At 39.7% G+C, this 20,585-nt stretch overlaps 1 protein-coding gene across 1 annotated transcript in view; it reads left to right on the forward strand.

The window, feature by feature from the left end:
- Nucleotides 1–20,585, forward strand: part of DEPDC4 (DEP domain containing 4) — a 195,974-nt gene that overhangs the window by 33,233 nt on the left and 142,156 nt on the right. The window contains exon 2 of the mRNA XM_053717002.1: nucleotides 8,923–9,310. Within this exon, the coding sequence (XP_053572977.1) occupies nucleotides 8,923–9,310 (388 nt within the window). The remainder of the gene's footprint in view (nucleotides 1–8,922; nucleotides 9,311–20,585) is intronic.

The following is a 20,585-nucleotide window of genomic DNA, read 5'->3' on the forward strand; positions in this document are numbered from 1 at the left end:
AATAAAAAATAATAATAATTTAAATAGTTTTATTTCAAGTGAAAGTCAACCATAGCGTTTTTGAAACGCTAGGGTTGACCGTTGAAACAAATAAAGGGCACTTTCATTCATGAAGTATAAGATACTTCATGCAGAAAGTGCCTTTATACGTTTCAGCCGTTCTTAGCTGCTATGGCAGCCCACGGCCAAAAAAATGTTTTTTCTGAATCAAAAAAATATTTTGCCAAGAGGGTACGTTTTCACCTCTTAGCCAATAGCCATGCGGTAAATCAGGTTTTAGTGCCGGATTTACTGCACGGCTATTTGCTAAGAGATAAAAACGTACCCTCTTGGCAAAATATTTTTTTGCCATGGGCTGCTGCAGCAGCTAAGAACGGCAAATGGTTGAAATGAATAAAGGCACTTTCTGCATGAAGTATCTTCTCATGAATGAAAATGCCCTTTATTTGTTTCAACAGTCAACCCTATAGTTTTAAAAACGCTATGGTTGACTTTCACTTTAACCTAAAACAATAACATTATTTTTCATTTTTAATGCTTGCTCCTCACACTTAGGCTCTTGTACAGATCTATTCCACTCCAAACAATCTTCTTTTCAGCGAGCTTCTTGTAACTTTGTATGGGTTGTGTACATAGATTTGCAGGAGAGCAATGGCATTAAAGGGATAGAAAATTCAAACTTTCATTATTCAGAAAGAACATGCAATTATTAACAATTTGAGGCGCCCCTTTCTTTTATTCATCTAGATTACCGCGGGGAATCGAGATCACTCTCCACAAGTGGAGCTGCCTCTTACCTTCCAGACATTTGTATCTATATCCATTCAGAGAAAGCATCTTTTATGAATGAACAAACTATACAGATTGATTGCTAATGAACATTTTATTTTGTTCTATTCTAAATTATATTATTTACACAAGGGTTTTCACATCGTTGTTTTAAATTACTTGCTAAATTGTATTGCATATTGTTACAATTATTTGTTACAAATATTGTTTCTTTTTCATTCACTGGGTAAGAGTGCGCCACCTCTCTGGGTTTTTTTGACCTAGCATTTCAATTATTAACAATTTTCCTATTTACTTCTATTATCTAATTTTGCTTTTTACTCTTGATATCCGTTGTTGAAAAGCTTGCAACGGTAGGCTCAGAAGCAAAGCGCTACTGTGAGCTAGGTGCTTGTCACTGTCTCACCCATTGTATTCAGCTAGTATCCAGTAGAGCATTGCTCTCCTTCAACAAAGGATTCCAAAAGAATGAAGCAAATTTGATAATAGAAGTAAAGCTGAAATCTGAAAATTGTATGTTCTATTTCAGGGATGTCCAATATTCGGCCTCCATGGAAAATATGAATAATAATAATAATATGCTTATTACTTAAAGAGCGAGTGAACTAATTTCAGTCATCATTTTAGCCTATTCCTTTCCATAACAGGTATGTCTATTGCTATATAAAAACATTGGGTGGCTATGCCGACAGCATTGTGATCCACTTTTTTTATTTCATTATAATGCAGAGGAAATGTTAAACTATGCGTACGTATGCTAAACTGTGAGCACTTGGAACAGGGCTGCTAGAGAAATAGTGACCAACATTCATACAAAAACTCCGTCTTACACTTATAAAGGCTTGATAGGCTTAAATGTAACTAAATATTTCTGTGCATTGGAAATGTAAACATCAAATACTGTGCTTCACTTTTTCGATGGTGCATGAATAAAGTAGCAAAAGTGTAATCAATTCTTATAACGGACTTAATAAATGTATTCAGCACCTAATGTCACAGTCTTTTGCAAAGCCACAGATAGTGAATGAGCTGTTTGGTAGAAAACTCTGAGTGTCCATTCCAAAGTAGTGGTAACTTTAAATGGTTGCTTAATATGTTACGGTTTTGTAATACCCACACCGGTATAGTTGTAAAGACAATAATATGTTAAAACACCGGTCCTACTCACCGCAGGGAGGGTAGATGTCAGCTCCTATTGAGCGAAACTCAATAGGAGGAAAGCCTTCTAGATTCATAAGTTGGAAACCGGTTTCCCAAAAGGTATGAACAAAATTTGGGATTTACAACTATATACCGGCGACTAAAATTTGATTAGGCTCCCCTCCTATGAATTTCAAATATGATACATTAAAAATAAAAATCGAGAAATGAGTTAATAAGTGTTCTTTTGAAGTTCATCCTTCTATGTATTAACTGTTAAATTAAATTAAACTAAATTAAAATTTTGATCCTGATTAGAGATGTAGATCAATAATGATTGCTTAGTATGAATTTTTTTAAAAATCCTAAAAGCTATGCCAGCACACACTGTGTCAATTCTAGACACATTTCTTAATAAAATGTCAGTGTGATATATTAACAACTTACAAAGCTCAGCTAGCTCACACTACTAGTCATTCTTGGCTTCTCTACTCAATGAAATCCACTAGAAGAGAACTGGTAAAAGTTAAAATATGATATCTAAAGCTTAGAATTTGAAATTTTAGAGATGGAATGTCTTTTGCACCTCAGCTAGCTCACACTATATGCCACTTTCTAATTTAAATGTAGCCTATGAAATAATTGTTGATATAGGTAGTAATTATTATCATATTATTTGGTATAATTGTGTTTATGACTAGAATCTATTCCTGTCTCTTCATATGGTGCTACCAACTTAAGATCACTAGGTTTGAATTTAATATCGTCATTCCTTTTTCTATTTGAGAATCTCTTATTCCCCCGCTTTGAAAATAGTGTCAGTTTTTAATAGAATTTAAATTACAATGTTATCACTATGAATGTTTATTTAGTAATATTTATTTAGCTGACTGTGCTAAACCCTTGTTCAACAAAAATCATTTGTTGAAGAGACGTAGGCTAATTATTTTTGGCCACAAAGGGTTAACACTCTCATCCTGAATAAATAGCATCTATGGGAAGCAGCTGCTATCCCCGATGAAGTGCTCCATGTGAGCAGGAAACGCGTCGGAAGCAGCCTTTTCTCCCTGTGTGTATGGGTAACTACTATGGACTGTGCTTGTATATATTTTAAAAGATGAAATAAAGTCTTGTTTTTTACGAAAAATCCATTTTTGGTGCAGCCTGCATTTCTTCAAAACCCCTTCTGAATGAATTTGCTAGAGAAATAGCACAGACTCTTTAGGAGAGCAACCAGCGTGGGGGGGGGGGGGGAGAGCGTGTGTCACCTTCTTAAAAGCATTAGAGCGCATTTCATCAAGCCAGAATAAGTTAAGAGTTACAGAACACATTCTTTTGAAATGTGTATAGTTATAGCAAACACCACTGCATTGTTTAGCAATGAAGGTAGTGTGTGGCCCACGTGAGTTGCACTTGCATGCAAAATGACTCGCAACGCAAATGAGTTTGACACCCCTGCTCTATCTGAAACCCATAAGTGATCTATCTTTCCTAAGATATGGTGAGTCCACAATGTCATCAATTACTAGTGGGAATAGTTCTCCTGTCCAGCAGGAAGTGGCAAAGAGCACCACAGCAAAAGCTGTTAAATATCACACCCCTTCCCATAATCCCTAGTCATTCTCTTTGCCTCTGTCAATGGAGGAGGTGAAGTTTTGATGTCTGAAGAAATGAAATCCTTTATGGGGATAGTTATCCCTGCAAGCAAGGATTTTGGTATAGCTGTAGTCCACGTCAATCTCTGCTGCAGAGTAGTGGTGGCTTTTAAGCAGTTAGGAAGTTGTAAGGTGGTGCTTACTTTGTTTCCTAACATATTGCTGCCCTAAGTGTAAAAAGCAAGAGTTGATTACTCTGTTTCTTTTTTCCACAGGTCTCTGATTTTGTGTCCTATCACGCCTTGTGAGCTGTCTTCCTGCCGGACATCTAGACTGCAGTTAAGTGCTTTTTTGTCTTCTAGGTATAGGATACTTTGCACTTTTAAAGATTCATTATTTATATTTTGCAGTTTTTCTTTCTGTGATTTAGTAATCCTTTAAATAGGATTCATTTGGCAGTATGCAGGCACTATGTGATTTCGGGATTGCACATTGGGACTGGGTGCTGCTAAATTTGTTGTTTGCGTAGTGATGGTTGTTGCTATGTCTTTTTCGGATTGTACACTTTTTTTTTTTTTTTTTTTTTTTTTTTTTTTACGGGTGTGTTGTTTCTGCAGTCTGTCTCAGTGTATGTGCAGTTGCGTGTCAATCTGTGTCCTCAAGTCTCCTGAAATTGCGGTAGGCACCTCAGTACGCTGAGGTGTAGAGGTTGTCAAACTTTAGGTTTGATTTTTATTTTATTTTTTTTTACGTAAAGGAACAAGGTCTAGGATTCAATTTAAATCTGTTTGTTACCAAAAAAAAGGGAACTTTTCTTCCCATTTTAGACCTAAAGTGTCTCAAGTTTCTCAGGGTGCCGTCCTTCATAATAGAGACCATTCGGTCCATTCTTCCTTTGGTTCTAGAAGGTCAGTTCATAACAAGCATAGACCTGAAGGACGCATATCTTCATGTTCCTGTTAACAGGGATCATCACACATTTCTGAGATTTGCTTTTCTAGATAAACACTTTCAGTTTGTGGTTCTTCTGTTTTGGCCTTGCCACAGCTCCCAGAATTTTCTCAAAGGTTCTGGGGGCTCTCTTGGCAGTGATCAGGTGTCAGAATTGCGGCGTTGCCTTATTTAGATGACATACTGGTTCTGGCACCATCTTTTCAACAAGCAAGCTCTGCATACAGCAATCTTGTTGTCTTTTCTATGTTCCCACGGATGGAAGGTGAAGCTGGGAAAGAGTTCCCTTGTTCCAGCTACAAGGGTGGTGTTCTTAGGGTCTACAATAGATTCCCAATCTATGAAGATTTTTCTGACTGAGGTCAGGAAATCCAAAATTCTCTCTGCTTGCCTCTCTCTTCAGTCTACTGTTCGGCCATCTGTAGCCCAATGTATGGAAGTTATTGGGTTGATGGTCGCTTCCATGGGCATCATTCCCTTTGCTTGATTTCCATTTGAGAGCTCTGCAATTATGCATGCTCAGGCAATGGAACGGAAACCATTTGGATCTGTCCCAGAGAATAGATCTAGACGTGTTAACGAGAGACTCTTTCATGGTGGTTTTCTCAGGAGCATCTGTCTCAGGGCACTTGCTTCCAGAGACCTTCTTGGGTGATTGTGACCATGGATGCTGGGCTTGTGAGCAGTCTGGAACTTGTTAAAGTGGTTGTTTGGACTCTTTCCCCCTGCTCGTCTAGCTCTGGCCGTACGTAAAGTGACACGACTACTGGAATTCAGCGTTATACAAATAGCCCCAAGTATGCATCTGTTTCTGTTCTGTTAAATGCTGAAGAACCGAGAAGATTTCCTCTCTCTTACCCCCTCTTCTGCACTCAGTTTTGCGCTCTGTCCGGTCCTAGGGAGGAAGACGGCTGTGTCCTGAAGCTCCTTCTATAACAGGTGCTGCTGCTTCAATTCGGTTCCGCTTTCTTGCGTCCATGCAGACTTCCAGGTACAGTCATCAGCCAACCTGATTAGATCCCTCTTCAGACGTCTGTGGAGGGGGGCGTGTGCATCTTGATACTCCTGGCTTGCTATTGGGTGCAGTCTGTGTTGCAGTGTGGCCAGAAGGGCTCCAGGGAATCAACCGTGCTTGCTCGCTTTTTTTGGTCAAAAAGTGTAATCAACTGAAAGAAGTAGCGGAGCACCGGTTAAGATAAAAAGCAAAAGTCTTTATTGATCCCAACAATGGTAAAACAAAGTTGTGCAAACGGAAAAACAGTGGTGTCATCGTCCAAATAGGAGTCAGCTCATACAGCTATATAGCTGTATGAGCTGACTCCTATTTGGACGATGACACCACTGTTTTTCCGTTTGCACAACTTTGTTTTACCATTGTTGGGATCAATAAAGACTTTTGCTTTTTATCTTAGCCGGTGCTCCGCTACTTCTTTCAGTTGATGGAACTTGTTAAAGGCCACAGTGGTTATGGACTCGAGAGTAGTCTGCTCTCCCCATAAACATCTTGGAGTTGAGAGCAATTTACAATTCTCTTAACTTGGCCTCAGTTGGATTCAGCCTGCTTTATCAGATTTTAGTCGTACAATATCACCTCAGTGGCTTACATCAACCACCAGGGAGGAACTCTGAGTTTCTTAGCCATGAAGGAGGTGGCACGGATTATTCTGTGGGCAGAAGCTCACAATTGTTGTCTATCTGCCATCCACATTCCAGGAGTGGACAATTGGGAGGCAGATTTTCTGAGCAGACTGACTTTTCATCCCGGGAGTGGGCTCTCCATCCGGAGGTGTTCTCCAGGTTAAGCCTCAAGTGGATGATGCCAGAGTTGGATCTGATGGCGTCTTGGCAGAACGCCAAGCTTCCAAGGTATGGTTCAAGGTCAAGAGATCCACAGGCAGCTCTGATAGATGATATGGCGGTGCCTTGGGGGTTCGGTCTAGTTTATCAGTTTTCTCCTTTTGCTCTTCTTCCATGAGTCATTGCTCATATCAAACAGGAGAGAGTGTCGGTAATAATAATAGCTCCAGCATGGCCGTGCAGGATCTGGTATGTAGACCTAGTGAACATGTCATCTCTGCCTCCTTGGAGGCTGCCTCTGAGGATGGATCTTCTAATTTAGGGTCCTTTCTTCCATCCAAATATCGTTTCTCTGAAACACTGCTTGGAGATTGAACGCTTGGTTTTGTCTAAGCGTGGTTTTTCTGAATCGGTCATTGAGACCACGATCCATGCTCGTAAGCCTGTTACTCAGAAAATTTACCATAAGGTATGGCGTAAATGCCTTTTTATTGATGTGAATCTAAGGGCTACTCTTGGAGTAGGGTTAGGATTCCTAGAATTTTGTCTTTTTTTTTTCCAGGAAGGTCTAGAGAAGGATTTGTCAGTCAGTACTCTGAAGGGTCAGATTTCCGCTTTATCTATTTTGTTGCATAAGCGTTTGGCGGTTGTACCAGATGTTCAATCTTTTTGTCAAACCTTGGTCAGAATCGAGCCTGTTTTTGAGTTGGTTACTCCTCCTTGGAGTCTTAACCGTGTTTTTAAGGTTTTGCAGCAGGCTCCGTTTGAGCCAATGCATTCCTTAGATATTAAATTGTTATATTGGAAGGTTTTGTTTCTTGTTGCTATTTATTCTGCAAGGAGAGTTTCGGAACTCTCAGCTTTGCAGTATGACTCTCCTTACCTTATCTTTCATGCGGATAAGGTGGTCCACGTACTAGTTTGAGCTTTCTTCCTAAAGTGAGACAATATTTTATTATGTGTATTTAATAAATTCATTGTGCTTCAAAACACATGGTGCTCTTGAAGTATCATTCATTGTCTCTGCTGAGGTCCCCACGTGCAACATTCAATTGTAAGGTCTCCCTTTTGGTTTGGGAGTGTATTTGGGTATTGAGTGTGCTGAAATCCCTATCTTTTTATATAGATTACTGATCCTTAAATTTTCTTTCTTTATTGAATATAAAATTTCTTCCTAAAGTGGTTTCGTTTATAAATATTAATCAGGAAATTGTTGTTCATTCTCTCTATCCCAATCCTTCTTATCATAAATAGTGTCTGTTGCACAATTTGGATGTTGTGTGTGTGCTCTAAAATTCTATTTACAGACGACTAAGGATTTTTGCCAGTCTTCTGCCCTTTTTGTTTGTTTCTTGGGAAAGCGTAAGGTTCTAAAGGCTACTGCTACTTCTCTTTCCTTTTGGTTGAGAAGTATAATTTTTTTTGCTTATGAGACTGCTGGACAGCAGCCTCCTGAGAGAATTACAGCTCATTCCACTAGGGCTGTCTCGTCTTCCTGGGCTTTGAAAAATGATGCTTCTGTGGAACAGATTTGCAAGGCTGCAACTTGGTCCTCTTTGCTTACTTTTTCCAAATTTGATACTTTTGCCTCAGCCGAGGGTTCTTGCTATCCCTCCCTAGTCATCTGTGTCCTCTAGCTTGGGTATTGGTTCCCACTAGTAATTGATAATGTCGTTGACTCACCATATCTTAGGAAAGAAAACAAAATTTATGCTTACCTGATAAATGTTTCTTTCCGGATATGGTGAGTCCACGACCCCACACTTTTTATATTTAAGACAGTTATTGTTTTTACTAAACCTCAGGCACCTCAACAACTTTCTGTTATTCCTTTTTTCCTTTTCCCTTCGGTCGAATGACTGGGGAATATGGGAAGGGGAGTGATATTTAACCGCTTTTGCTGTGGTGCTCTTTGCCACCTCCTGCTGGACTGGAGAAATATTCCCACTAGTAATTGATGTCATGGACTCTCCATATCCGAAAATAAATTAATTTATCAGGTAAGCATAAATTTTGTTTTCATGATTATTTCCCTTTAAGATCTATTTATCAACTCTGTATGTTAATTTTTTAACATTTTGCTGTGAAGAAGGGGCATGTTATTTCACAAATTAACAGTTTTCAGAACTACAAACCAATATGTGATATCTGCAAGAAAATTGTCCAAAATAATCAAAGAAACCTTTAGGAGAGCATGACATTGTGATTAGAGTAATGGAATTAATTTTCCAAAAAAACACATTAGAGCCACGAATATACAGCATCTTGCTATGCAATTAAAGACTAATCTAGATTTCAGGATGAATAACCTTTTCTATTATACATAGAAACTATATTTAGATAGATTTTACCTCAAAAAGCATTTTATTTTAAAAAATCCTATTTAAATAAAAAAAAAAATCTGATTTAAAAAAAAAAAAAAAGTATATATATGTATATATATGTGTATATGTGTGTATATATATATATATATATATATATATATATATATATATATATATATATATATATATATATATATATATATATATATAAAAATATCCACCTGCACCATGATGAACCATAAAAAAACTGTTTGCAAATTCCATAGAAATATATATCAAGGAGATTTTATTTTTGTACATTATTTAACAATTATTTTGTTTTGTAGCATTTACAGGACCATTTCAGGCCACTCAGTTATGGAACAGTATAATTGAAGCTCTTAAATCTCAAGTGGAAGTAAAGAATCGACGACAGCATCTTCGGACTTATGCTAACTGCTTCACTGGGTCTGATGCGGTGGATGTCGTGCTTTGCCATCTTATGCAAAACATGTATTTAAGCAGCCTTGATATTTCAAGGACAAAAGGAGTTCATCTCTGTCAAGCACTTATGGATCACAAAGTTTTTGAACCTGTTAGTATGAAACTCTTTAAGACAGAAAATGAACAAATCTTTGAGGATAGCGGTAATCATTTTTATCGATTTCTTCAATCCAGTGTCACCATAGATTTTATACCTGATGAAAAAAACACAGAGCTGAGGAGACTGTCCAGGTTTGTTTTTGTTGTAGGATACATTTAAAAAAAAAAAAAAAACTTTAATTTAGAATGATTGAACTTCAGAAATGTTTGTTTTTGGCTCTGTAAAGTTTTTGCTGATTACAGCTGATCTCCATATCGATGCTACCTCTGCTCTTAAAGTGTTGCAACTGAATTTACATATTTTTGTCTACCTCTATTATATAGTAGATATTCTTCTGTTTTTCATTACCACGGTACTTTCTATAATTTGCTGTTTCACCAGAAATGTGTGTGTTCCTCTTTAAAGGGATATTTTAATGCAAAACTGTCAGTGATTGTTAGGTACTTGTGACTTCTGAGCCTGATTGGTTCACTGGCAGTTTCCTGATCTGGAGCTGCAATGCTTGCTCCTTCCAGTCAGAACTTTAATTATGTGTTTAATCCTTTTGTTAGTGTTCGTAATACTAGCTAGCTGTGTGTTTAATTGAAAATTGCATTCTCTACAGGGTGGATTTGATTTAAATCACTAGTCAATAAGACCTATTTAACCTCTTAAGGACATATGACGGAATTTTTCTGTCATAAAACAATTGAGCAAACTGAAAGCTGCGTCCTTAAAGGGTTAAATCATGTTTCTTTCATGTAATTAGCAAGAGTCCATGAGCTAGTGACGTATGGGATATACATTCCTACCAGGAGGGGCAAAGTTTCCCAAACCTTAAAATGCCTATAAATACACCCCTCACCACACCCACAATTCAGTTTTACAAACTTTGCCTCCGATGGAGGTGGTGAAGTAAGTTTGTGCTAGATTCTACGTTGCTATGCGCTCCGCAGCAAGTTGGAGCCCGGTTTTCCTCTCAGCGTGCAGTGAATGTCAGAGGGATGTGAGGAGAGTATTGCCTATTTGAATGCAGTGATCTCCTTCTACGGGGTCTATTTCATAGGTTCTCTGTTATCGGTCGTAGAGATTCATCTCTTACCTCCCTTTTCAGATCGACGATATACTCTTATATATACCATTACCTCTACTGATTCTCGTTTCAGTACTGGTTTGGCTTTCTACAACATGTAGATGAGTGTCCTGGGGTAAGTAAATCTTATTTTCTGTGACACTCTAAGCTATGGTTGGGCACTTTGTTTATAAAGTTCTAAATATATGTATTCAAACATTTATTTGCCTTGACTCAGAATGTTCAACTTTCCTTATTTTTCAGACAGTCAGTTTCATATTTGGGATTATGCATTTGAATTATTCATTTTTTCTTACCTTCAAAAATTTGACTTTTTTTCCCTGTGGGCTGTTAGGCTCGCGGGGGCTGAAAATGCTTCATTTTATTGCGTCATTCTTGGCGCGGACTTTTTTGGCGCAAAAAATTATTTTTCCGTTTCCGGCGTCATACGTGTCGCCGGAAGTTGCGTCATTTTTTGACGTTATTTTGCGCCAAAAATGTCGGCGTTCCGGATGTGGCGTCATTTTTGGCGCCAAAAGCATTTAGGCGCCAAATAATGTGGGCGTCTTATTTGGCGCTAAAAAATATGGGCGTCGCTTTTGTCTCCACATTATTTAAGTCTTATTTTTCATTGCTTCTGGTTGCTAGAAGCTTGTTCTTTGGCATTTTTTTCCATTCCTGAAACTGTCATATAAGGAATTTGATCTATTTTGCTTTATATGTTGTTTTTTCTCTTACATATTGCAAGATGTCTCACGTTGCATCTGAGTCAGAAGATACTACAGGAAAATTGCTGTCTAGTGCTGGATCTACCAAAGCTAAGTGTATCTGCTGTAAACTTTTGGTAGCTATTCCTCCGGCTGTTGTTTGTATTAATTGTCATGACAAACTTGTTAATGCAGATAATATTTCCTTTAGTAATGTACCATTGCCTGTTGCAGTTCCCTCAACATCTAAGGTGCAGAATGTTCCTGATAACATAAGAGATTTTGTTTCTGAATCCATCAAGAAGGCTATGTCTGTTATTTCTCCTAGTAAACGTAAAAAATCTTTTAAAACTTCTCTCCCTACAGATGAATTTTTAAATGATCATCATCATTCTGATTCTGATGACTCTTCTAGTTCAGAGGATTCTGTTTCAGAGATTGATGCTGATAAATCTTCATATTTATTTAAAATGGAATTTATTCGTTCTTTACTTAAAGAAGTATTAATTGCTTTAGAAATAGAGGATTCTGGTCCTCTTGATACTAATTCTAAACGTTTAGATAAGGTATTTAAATCTCCTGTGGTTATTCCAGAAGTTTTTCCTGTTCCTAATGCTATTTCTGCAGTAATTTCTAAAGAATGGGATAAATTGGGTAATTCATTTACTCCTTCTAAACGTTTTAAGCAATTATATCCTGTACCGTCTGACAGGTTAGAATTTTGGGACAAAATCCCTAAGGTTGATGGGGCTATTTCTACCCTTGCTAAACGTACTACCATTCCTACGTCAGATGGTACTTCGTTTAAAGATCCTTTAGATAGGAAAATTGAATCCTTTCTAAGAAAAGCTTATCTGTGTTCAGGTAATCTTCTTAGACCTGCTATATCATTGGCTGATGTTGCTGCAGCTTCAACTTTTTGGTTGGAAACTTTAGCGCAACAAGTAGCAAATCATGATTCTCATGATATTATTATTCTTCTTCAGCATGCTAATAATTTTATCAGTGATGCCATTTTTGATATTATTAGAGTTGATGTCAGGTTTATGTCTCTAGCTATTTTAGCTAGAAGAGCTTTATGGCTTAAGACTTGGAATGCTGATATGGCTTCTAAATCAACTCTACTTTCCATTTCTTTCCAGGGTAACAAATTATTTGGTTCTCATTTGGATTCTATTATCTCAACTGTTACTGGTGGGAAAGGAATTTTTTACCACAGGATAAAAAATCTAAAGGTAAAAACAGGGCTAATAATCGTTTTCGTTCCTTTCGTTTCAACAAAGAACAAAAGCCTGATCCTTCGTCCTCAGGAGCAGTTTCAGTTTGGAAACCATCTCCAGTCTGGAATAAATCCAAGCCTGCTAGAAAGGCAAAGCCTGCTTCTAAGTCCACATGAAGGTGCGGCCCTCATTCCAGTTCAGCTGGTAGGGGGCAGGTTACGTTTTTTCAAAGAAATTTGGATCAATTCTGTTCACAATCTTTGGCTTCAGAACATTGTTTCAGAAGGGTACAGAATTGGTTTCAAGATGAGACCTCCTGCAAAGAGATTTTTTCTTTGCCGTGTCCCAGTAAATCCAGTAAAAGCTCAAGCATTTCTGAATTGTGTTTTAGATCTAGAGTTGGCTGGAGTGATTATGCCAGTTCCAGTTCCGGAACAGGGGATGGGGTTTTATTCAAATCTCTTCATTGTACCAAAGAAGGAGAATTCCTTCAGACCAGTTCTGGATCTAAAAATATTGAATCGTTATGTAAGGATACCAACGTTCAAGATGGTAACTATAAGGACTATCTTGCCTTTTGTTCAGCAAGGGAATTATATGTCCACAATAGATTTACAGGATGCATATCTGCATATTCCGATTCATCCAGATCATTATCAGTTCCTGAGATTCTCTTTTCTGGACAAGCATTGCCAGTTTGTGGCTCTACCGTTTGGCCTAGCTACAGCTCCAAGAATTTTTACAAAGATTCTCGGTGCCCTTCTGTCTGTAATCAGAGAACAGGGTATTGTGGTATTTCCTTATTTGGACGATATCTTGGTACTTGCTCAGTCTTTACATTTAGCAGAGTCTCATACGAATCGACTTGTGTTGTTTCTTCAAGATCATGGTTGGAGGATCAATTTACCAAAAAGTTCTTTGATTCCTCAGACAAGGGTAACCTTTCTGGGTTTCCAGATAGATTCAGTGTCCATGACTCTGTCTTTAACAGACAAGAGACGTCTAAAATTGATTGCAGCTTGTCGAAACCTTCAGTCACAATCATTCCCTTCGGTAGCCTTATGCATGGAAATTCTAGGTCTTATGACTGCTGCATCGGACGCGATCCCCTTTGCTCGTTTTCACATGCGACCTCTTCAGCTCTGTATGCTGAATCAATGGTGCAAGGATTACACAAAGATATCTCAATTAATATCTTTAAAACCGATTGTTCGACACTCTCTAACGTGGTGGACAGATCACCATCGTTTAATTCAGGGGGCTTCTTTTGTGCTTCCGACCTGGACTGTAATTTCAACAGATGCAAGTCTCACAGGTTGGGGAGCTGTGTGGGGATCTCTGACGGCACAAGGAGTTTGGGAATCTCAGGAGGTGAGATTTCCGATCAATATTTTGGAACTCCGTGCAATTTTCAGAGCTCTTCAGTTTTGGCCTCTTCTGAAGAGAGAATCGTTCATTTGTTTTCAGACAGACAATGTCACAACTGTGGCATACATCAATCATCAAGGAGGGACTCACAGTCCTCTGGCTATGAAAGAAGTATCTCGAATTTTGGTTTGGGCGGAATCCAGCTCCTGTCTAATCTCTGCGGTTCATATCCCAGGTATAGACAATTGGGAAGCGGATTATCTCAGTCGCCAAACGTTGCATCCGGGCGAATGGTCTCTTCACCCAGAGGTATTTCTTCAGATTGTTCAAATGTGGGAACTTCCAAAAATAGATCTGATGGCGTCTCATCTAAACAAGAAACTTCCCAGGTATCTGTCCAGATCCCGGGATCCTCAGGCGGAGGCAGTGGATGCATTATCACTTCCTTGGAAGTATCATCCTGCCTATATCTTTCCGCCTCTAGTTCTTCTTCCAAGAGTAATCTCCAAGATTCTGAAGGAATGCTCGTTTGTTCTGCTGGTAGCTCCGGCATGGCCTCACAGGTTTTGGTATGCGGATCTTGTCCGGATGGCCTCTTGCCAACCGTGGACTCTTCCGTTAAGACCAGACCTTCTGTCTCAAGGTCCTTTTTTCCATCAGGATCTAAAATCCTTAAATTTAAAGGTATGGAGATTGAACGCTTGATTCTTGGTCAAAGAGGTTTCTCTGACTCTGTGATTAATACTATGTTACAGGCTCGTAAATCTGTATCTAGAGAGATATATTATAGAGTCTGGAAGACTTATATTTCTTGGTGTCTTTCTCATCATTTTTCTTGGCATTCTTTTAGAATACCGAGAATATTACAGTTTCTTCAGGATGGTTTAGATAAGGGTTTGTCCGCAAGTTCCTTGAAGGGACAAATCTCTGCTCTTTCTGTTCTTTTTCACAGAAAGATTGCTATTCTTCCTGATATTCATTGTTTTGTACAAGCTTTGGTTCGTATAAAACCTGTCATTAAGTCAATTTCTCCTCCTTGGAGTTTGAATTTGGTTCTGGGGGCTCTTCAAGCTCCTCCATTTGAACCTATGCATTCATTGGACATTAAATTACTTTCTTGGAAAGTTTTGTTCCTTTTGGCCATCTCTTCTGCCAGAAGAGTTTCTGAATTATCTGCTCTTTCTTGTGAGTCTCCTTTTCTGATTTTTCATCAGGATAAGGCGGTGTTGCGAACTTCTTTTGAATTTTTACCTAAGTTGTGAATTCCAACAACATTAGTAGAGAAAGTGTGGTTCCTTCATTATGTCCTAATCCTAAGAATTCTAAGGCGAAATCGTTACATTCTTTGGATGTTGTTAGAGCTTTGAAATATTATGTTGAAGCTACTAAATCTTTCCGAAAGACTTCTAGTCTATTTGTCATCTTTTCCGGTTCTAGAAAAGGCCAGAAAGCTTCTGCCATTTCTTTGGCATCTTGGTTGAAATCTTTAATTCATCTTGCCTATGTTGAGTCGGGTAAAACTCCGCCTCAGAGGATTACAGCTCATTCTACTAGGTCAGTTTCTACTTCCTGGGCGTTTAGGAATGAAGCTTCGGTTGATCAGATTTGCAAAGCAGCGACTTGGTCCTCTTTGCATACTTTTACTAAATTCTACCATTTTGATGTATTTTCTTCTTCTGAAGCAGTTTTTGGTAGAAAAGTACTTCAGGCAGCGGTTTCAGTTTGAATCTTCTGCTTATGTTTTTCATTAAACTTTATTTTGGGTGTGGATTATTTTCAGCAGGAATTGGCTGTCTTTATTTTATCCCTCCCTCTCTAGTGACTCTTGTGTGGAAAGATCCACATCTTGGGTAATCATTATCCCATACGTCACTAGCTCATGGACTCTTGCTAATTACATGAAAGAAAACATAATTTATGTAAGAACTTACCTGATAAATTCATTTCTTTCATATTAGCAAGAGTCCATGAGGCCCGCCCTTTTTTGTGGTGGTTATGATTTTTTTGTATAAAGCACAATTATTCCAATTCCTTATTTTTATATGCTTTCGCACTTTTTTCTTATCACCCCACTTCTTGGCTATTCGTTAAACTGAATTGTGGGTGTGGTGAGGGGTGTATTTATAGGCATTTTAAGGTTTGGGAAACTTTGCCCCTCCTGGTAGGAATGTATATCCCATACGTCACTAGCTCATGGACTCTTGCTAATATGAAAGAAATGAATTTATCAGGTAAGTTCTTACATAAATTATGTTTTCTCCAACATTGGTGTGTCCGGTCCACGGCGTCATCCTTACTTGTGGGAATATCTCTTCCCCAACAGGAAATGGCAAAGAGTCCCAGCAAAGCTGGCCATATAGTCCCTCCTAGGCCCCGCCCACCCCAGTCATTCTCTTTGCCGTTGCACATATTCAGTAATAAAGTGTGCTCTGTTTAAAATTTAAAGAGACAGTAACGGTTTTGTTTTAAAACGGTTTTTGTGCCTTATTGACAAGTTTAAGCCTGTTTAACATGTCTGTACCTTCAGATAAGCTATGTTCTATATGTATGAAAGTCAATGTGTCTCCCCCTTCAAAATTATGTGATAATTGTGCCATAGCGTCCAAACAAAGTAAGGACAGTACTGCCACAGATAGTAAAATTGCCCAAGATGTTTCATCAGATGAAGGGAGTAGACATAGTTCTACATCATCTCCTTCTGTGTCTATGCCAGTTTTGCCCACGCAGGAGGCCCCTAGTACTTCTAACGCGCCAATGCTTATTACTATGCAGCAATTGACGGCAGTAATGGATAACTCCATAGCAAATATTTGATCCAAAATGCCTGCATATCAGAGAAAGCGCGATTGCTCTGTTTTAAATACTGAAGAGCAGGAGGGCGCTGATAATTGCTCTGTCATACCCTCACACCAATCTGAAGGGGCCATGAGGGAGGTTTTGTCAGATGGGGAAATTTCAGATTCAGGAAAAATTTCTCAACAGGCTGAACCTGATGTTGTGACATTTAAATTTAAATTAGAGCATCTCCGCGCACTGCTTAAGGAGGTGTTATCTACTCTGGATGATTGTGACAACCTGGTCATTCCAGAAAAATTATGCAAGATGGACAAGTTCCTAGAGGTTCCGGTGCACCCCGACGCTTTTCCTATACCCAAGCGGGTGGCGGACATAGTGAATAAGGAGTGGGAGAAGCCCGGCATACCTTTTTTTTCCCCCCTCCTATATTTAAGAAATTATTTCCTATGGTCGACCCCAGAAAGGACTTATGGCAGACAGTCCCTAAGGTCGAGGGGGCAGTTTCTACTCTAAACAAGCGCACTACTATTCCTATCGAGGATAATTGTGCTTTCAAAGATCCTATGGATAAAAAATTGGAGGGTTTGCTTAAAAAGATTTTTGTACAGCAAGGTTACATTCTGCAACCCATTTCGTGCATTGTTCCTGTCACTACAGCAGCGTGGTTCTGGTTCGAGGAACTAGAAAAGTCGCTCAGTAGAGAGACTCCATATGAGGAAGTTATGGACAGAGTTCACGCACTTAAGTTGGCTAATTCTTTTATTTTAGATGCCGCTTTGCAATTAGCTAGATTAGAGGCGAAAAATTCAGGGTTTGCAATTGTGGCGCGCAGAGCGCTTTGGCTAAAGTCTTGGTAAGCGGATGTATCATCCAAGACAAAATTGCTTAATATTCCCTTCAAGGGTAAAACCCTCTTTGGGCCAGAATTGAAAGAGATTATCTCAGACATCACTGGGGGAAAGGGCCACGCCCTCCCACAAGATAGGCCTTTCAAAGCCAAGAATAAGTCTAATTTCAGTTCCTTTTGTAACTTCAGGAATGGACCGGCCTCTAATTCTGCATCCTCTAAGCAAGAGGGTAATGCTTCACAAACCAAACCAGCCTGGAAACCGATGCAAGGCTGGAACAAGGGTAAGCAGGCCAAGAAGCCTGCTGCTGCTAACAAAACAGCATGAAGGAGTAGCCCCCGATCCGGGACCGGATCTAGTAGGGGGCAGACTCTCTCTCTCTTTGCTCAGGCTTGGGCAAGAGATGTTCAGGATCCCTGGACACTAGAAATAGTTTCTCAGGGTTATCTTCTGGAATTCAAGGAACTACCCCCAAGGGGAAGGTTCCACATGTCTCACTTATCCTCAAACCAAATAAAGAGACAGGCATTCTTATATTGTGTAGAAGACCTGTTAAAGATGGGAGTGATACACCCAGTTCCATCGGCGGAACAAGGAATGGGATTTTACTCAAATCTGTTTGTAGTTCCCAAGAAAGAGGGAACTTTCAGACCAATTCTGGATTTAAAGATCCTAAACAAATTTCTCAGAGTACCATCGTTCAAAATGGAAACCATTCGAACGATTCTACCTACAATCCAGGAAGGTCAATTTATGACTACCGTGGATCTAAAGGATGCGTATATTCATATTCCTATCCACAAAGAACATCATCAGTTCCTAAGGTTCGCCTTTCTGGACAAACATTACCAGTTTGTGGCCCTCCCATTCGGGTTAGCCACTGCTCCAAGGATTTTCACAAAGGTACTCGGGTCCCTTCTAGCGGTTCTGAGACCAAGGGGCATTGCAGTAGTACCGTACTTGGACGACATTCTAATACAAGCGTCGTCTCTTGCAAAGGCTCACACAGACATCGTTCTGGCCTTTCTCAGATCTCACGGATGGAAGGTGAACATAGAAAAAAGTTCCCTGTCTCCGTCGACAAGAGTTCCCTTCTTGGGAACAATAATAGATTCTTTAGAAATGAGGATTTTCCTGACAGAAGTCAGAAAGTCAAAACTTCTAAACGCTTGTCAAGTTCTTCATTCTATTCTTCGTCCTTCCGTAGCTCAGTGCATGGAAGTAGTAGGGTTGATGGTTGCAGCAATGGACATAGTTCCTTTTGCGCGAATTCATCTAAGACCATTACAACTGTGCATGCTGAAACAGTGGAATGGGGACTATACAGACTTGTCTCCAGTGATTCAAGTAGATCAGAAGACCAGAGACTCACTCCGTTGGTGGCTAACCCTGGACCACCTGTCCCAGGGAATGAGCTTTCGCAGACCAGAGTGGGTCATCGTCACGACCGACGCCAGTCTAGTGGGCTGGGGCGCAGTCTGGGAATCCCTGAAAGCTCAGGGACTTTGGTCTCGGGAAGAGTCTCTTCTCCCGATAAACATTCTGGAACTAAGCGATATTCAATGCTCTCAGGGCTTGGCCTCAACTAGCAAAGGCCAGATTCATAAGATTCCAATCAGACAACATGACGACTGTTGCTTATATCAATCATCAGGGGGGAACAAGGAGTTCCCTGGCGATAAGAGAAGTGACCAAAATAATAGAATGGGCAGAGGATCACTCCTGCCACCTATCTGCGATCCACATCCCAGAAGTGGAAAACTGGGAGGCGGATTATCTGAGTCGTCAGACATTCCATCCGGGGGAGTGGGAACGTCACCCGGAGATCTTTGCCCAATTAACTCAATTATGGGGCATTCCAGACATGGATCTGATGGCGTCTCGTCAGAACTTCAAGGTTCCTTGCTACGGGTCCAGATCCAGGGATCCCAAGGCGACTTTAGTGGATGCACTAGTAGCGCCTTGGTCCTTCAACCTAGCTTATGTGTTTCCACCGTTTCCTCTCATTCCCAGGCTGGTAGCCAGGATCAAGCAGGAGAGGGCCTCGGTGATCTTGATAGCTCCTGCGTGGCCACGCAGGACTTGGTATGCAGACCTGGTGAATATGTCATCGGCTCCACCATGGAAGCTACCTTTGAGACAGGACCTTCTTGTACAGGGTCCATTCGAACATCCAAATCTGGTCTCCCTCCAGCTGACGGCTTGGAAATTGAACGCTTGATTCTATCAAAGTGTGGGTTTTCAGATTCTGTGATAGATACTCTGGTTCAAGCCAGAAAACCGGTAACTAGAAAAATTTACCATAAAATATGGAAAAGATATATCTGCTGGTGTGAATCCAAGGGATTCCCATGGAATAAGATCAAAATTCCTAAGATCCTTTCCTTTCTACAAGAAGGTTTGGATAAAGGATTATCAGCGAGTTCTCTAAAGGGACAGATTTCTGCTTTATCTGTCTTACTACACAAACGACTGGCAGCTGTGCCAGATGTTCAAGCATTTGTTCAGGCTCTGGTTAGGATCAAGCCTGTTTACAGACCTTTGACTCCTCCCTGGAGTTTAAATCTAGTTCTTTCAGTTCTCCAAGGGGTTCCATTTGAACCTTTACATTCCATAGATATTAAGTTGTTATCTTGGAAAGTTTTGTTCTTGGTTGCTATTTCTTCTGCTAGAAGAGTTTCTGAGCTATCTGCAGTGTACTCCGCCCTATCTGGTGTTCCATTCAGATAAGGTTGTTTTGCGTACTTAGCCTGGTTTTCTTCCAAAGGTTGTTTCCAACAAAAATATTAACCAGGAGATAGTTGTACCTTCTTTGTGTCCGAATCCAGTTTCAAAGAAGGAACGTTTGCTACACAATTTAGATGTAGTCCGTGCTCTAAAATTATATTTAGAAGCTACAAAAGAGTTCAGACAAACATCTTCTCTGTTTGTCGTCTATTCTGGTAAAAGGAGAGGTCAAAAAGCGACTTCTACCTCTTTCCTTTTGGCTTAAAAGCATCATCCGATTGGCTTACGAGACTGCCGGACGGCAGCCTCCTGAAAGAATCACAGCTCACTCTACTAGGGCTGTGGCTTCCACATGGGCCTTCAAGAACGAGGCTTCTGTTGATCAGATATGTAAGGCAGCAACTTGGTCTTCATTGCACACTTTTGCCAAATTTTACAAATTTGATACTTTTGCTTCTTCGGAGGCTATTTTTGGGAGAAAGGTTTTGCAAGCCGTGGTGCCTTCTGTTTAGGTAACCTGATTTGCTCCCTCCCTTCATCCGTGTCCTAAAGCTTTGGTATTGGTTCCCACAAGTAAGGATGACGCTGTGGACCGGACACACCGTTGGAGAAAGTAATTTATCAGGTAAGCATAAATTCTGTTTTTTCATTTTTAATAACTTTTCAGATTATTTCTCCTGTTATTGTTG

The sequence above is a fragment of the Bombina bombina genome, chromosome 6 (assembly GCF_027579735.1).
Source record: "Bombina bombina isolate aBomBom1 chromosome 6, aBomBom1.pri, whole genome shotgun sequence".
Lineage (NCBI taxonomy): Eukaryota > Metazoa > Chordata > Amphibia > Anura > Bombinatoridae > Bombina > Bombina bombina.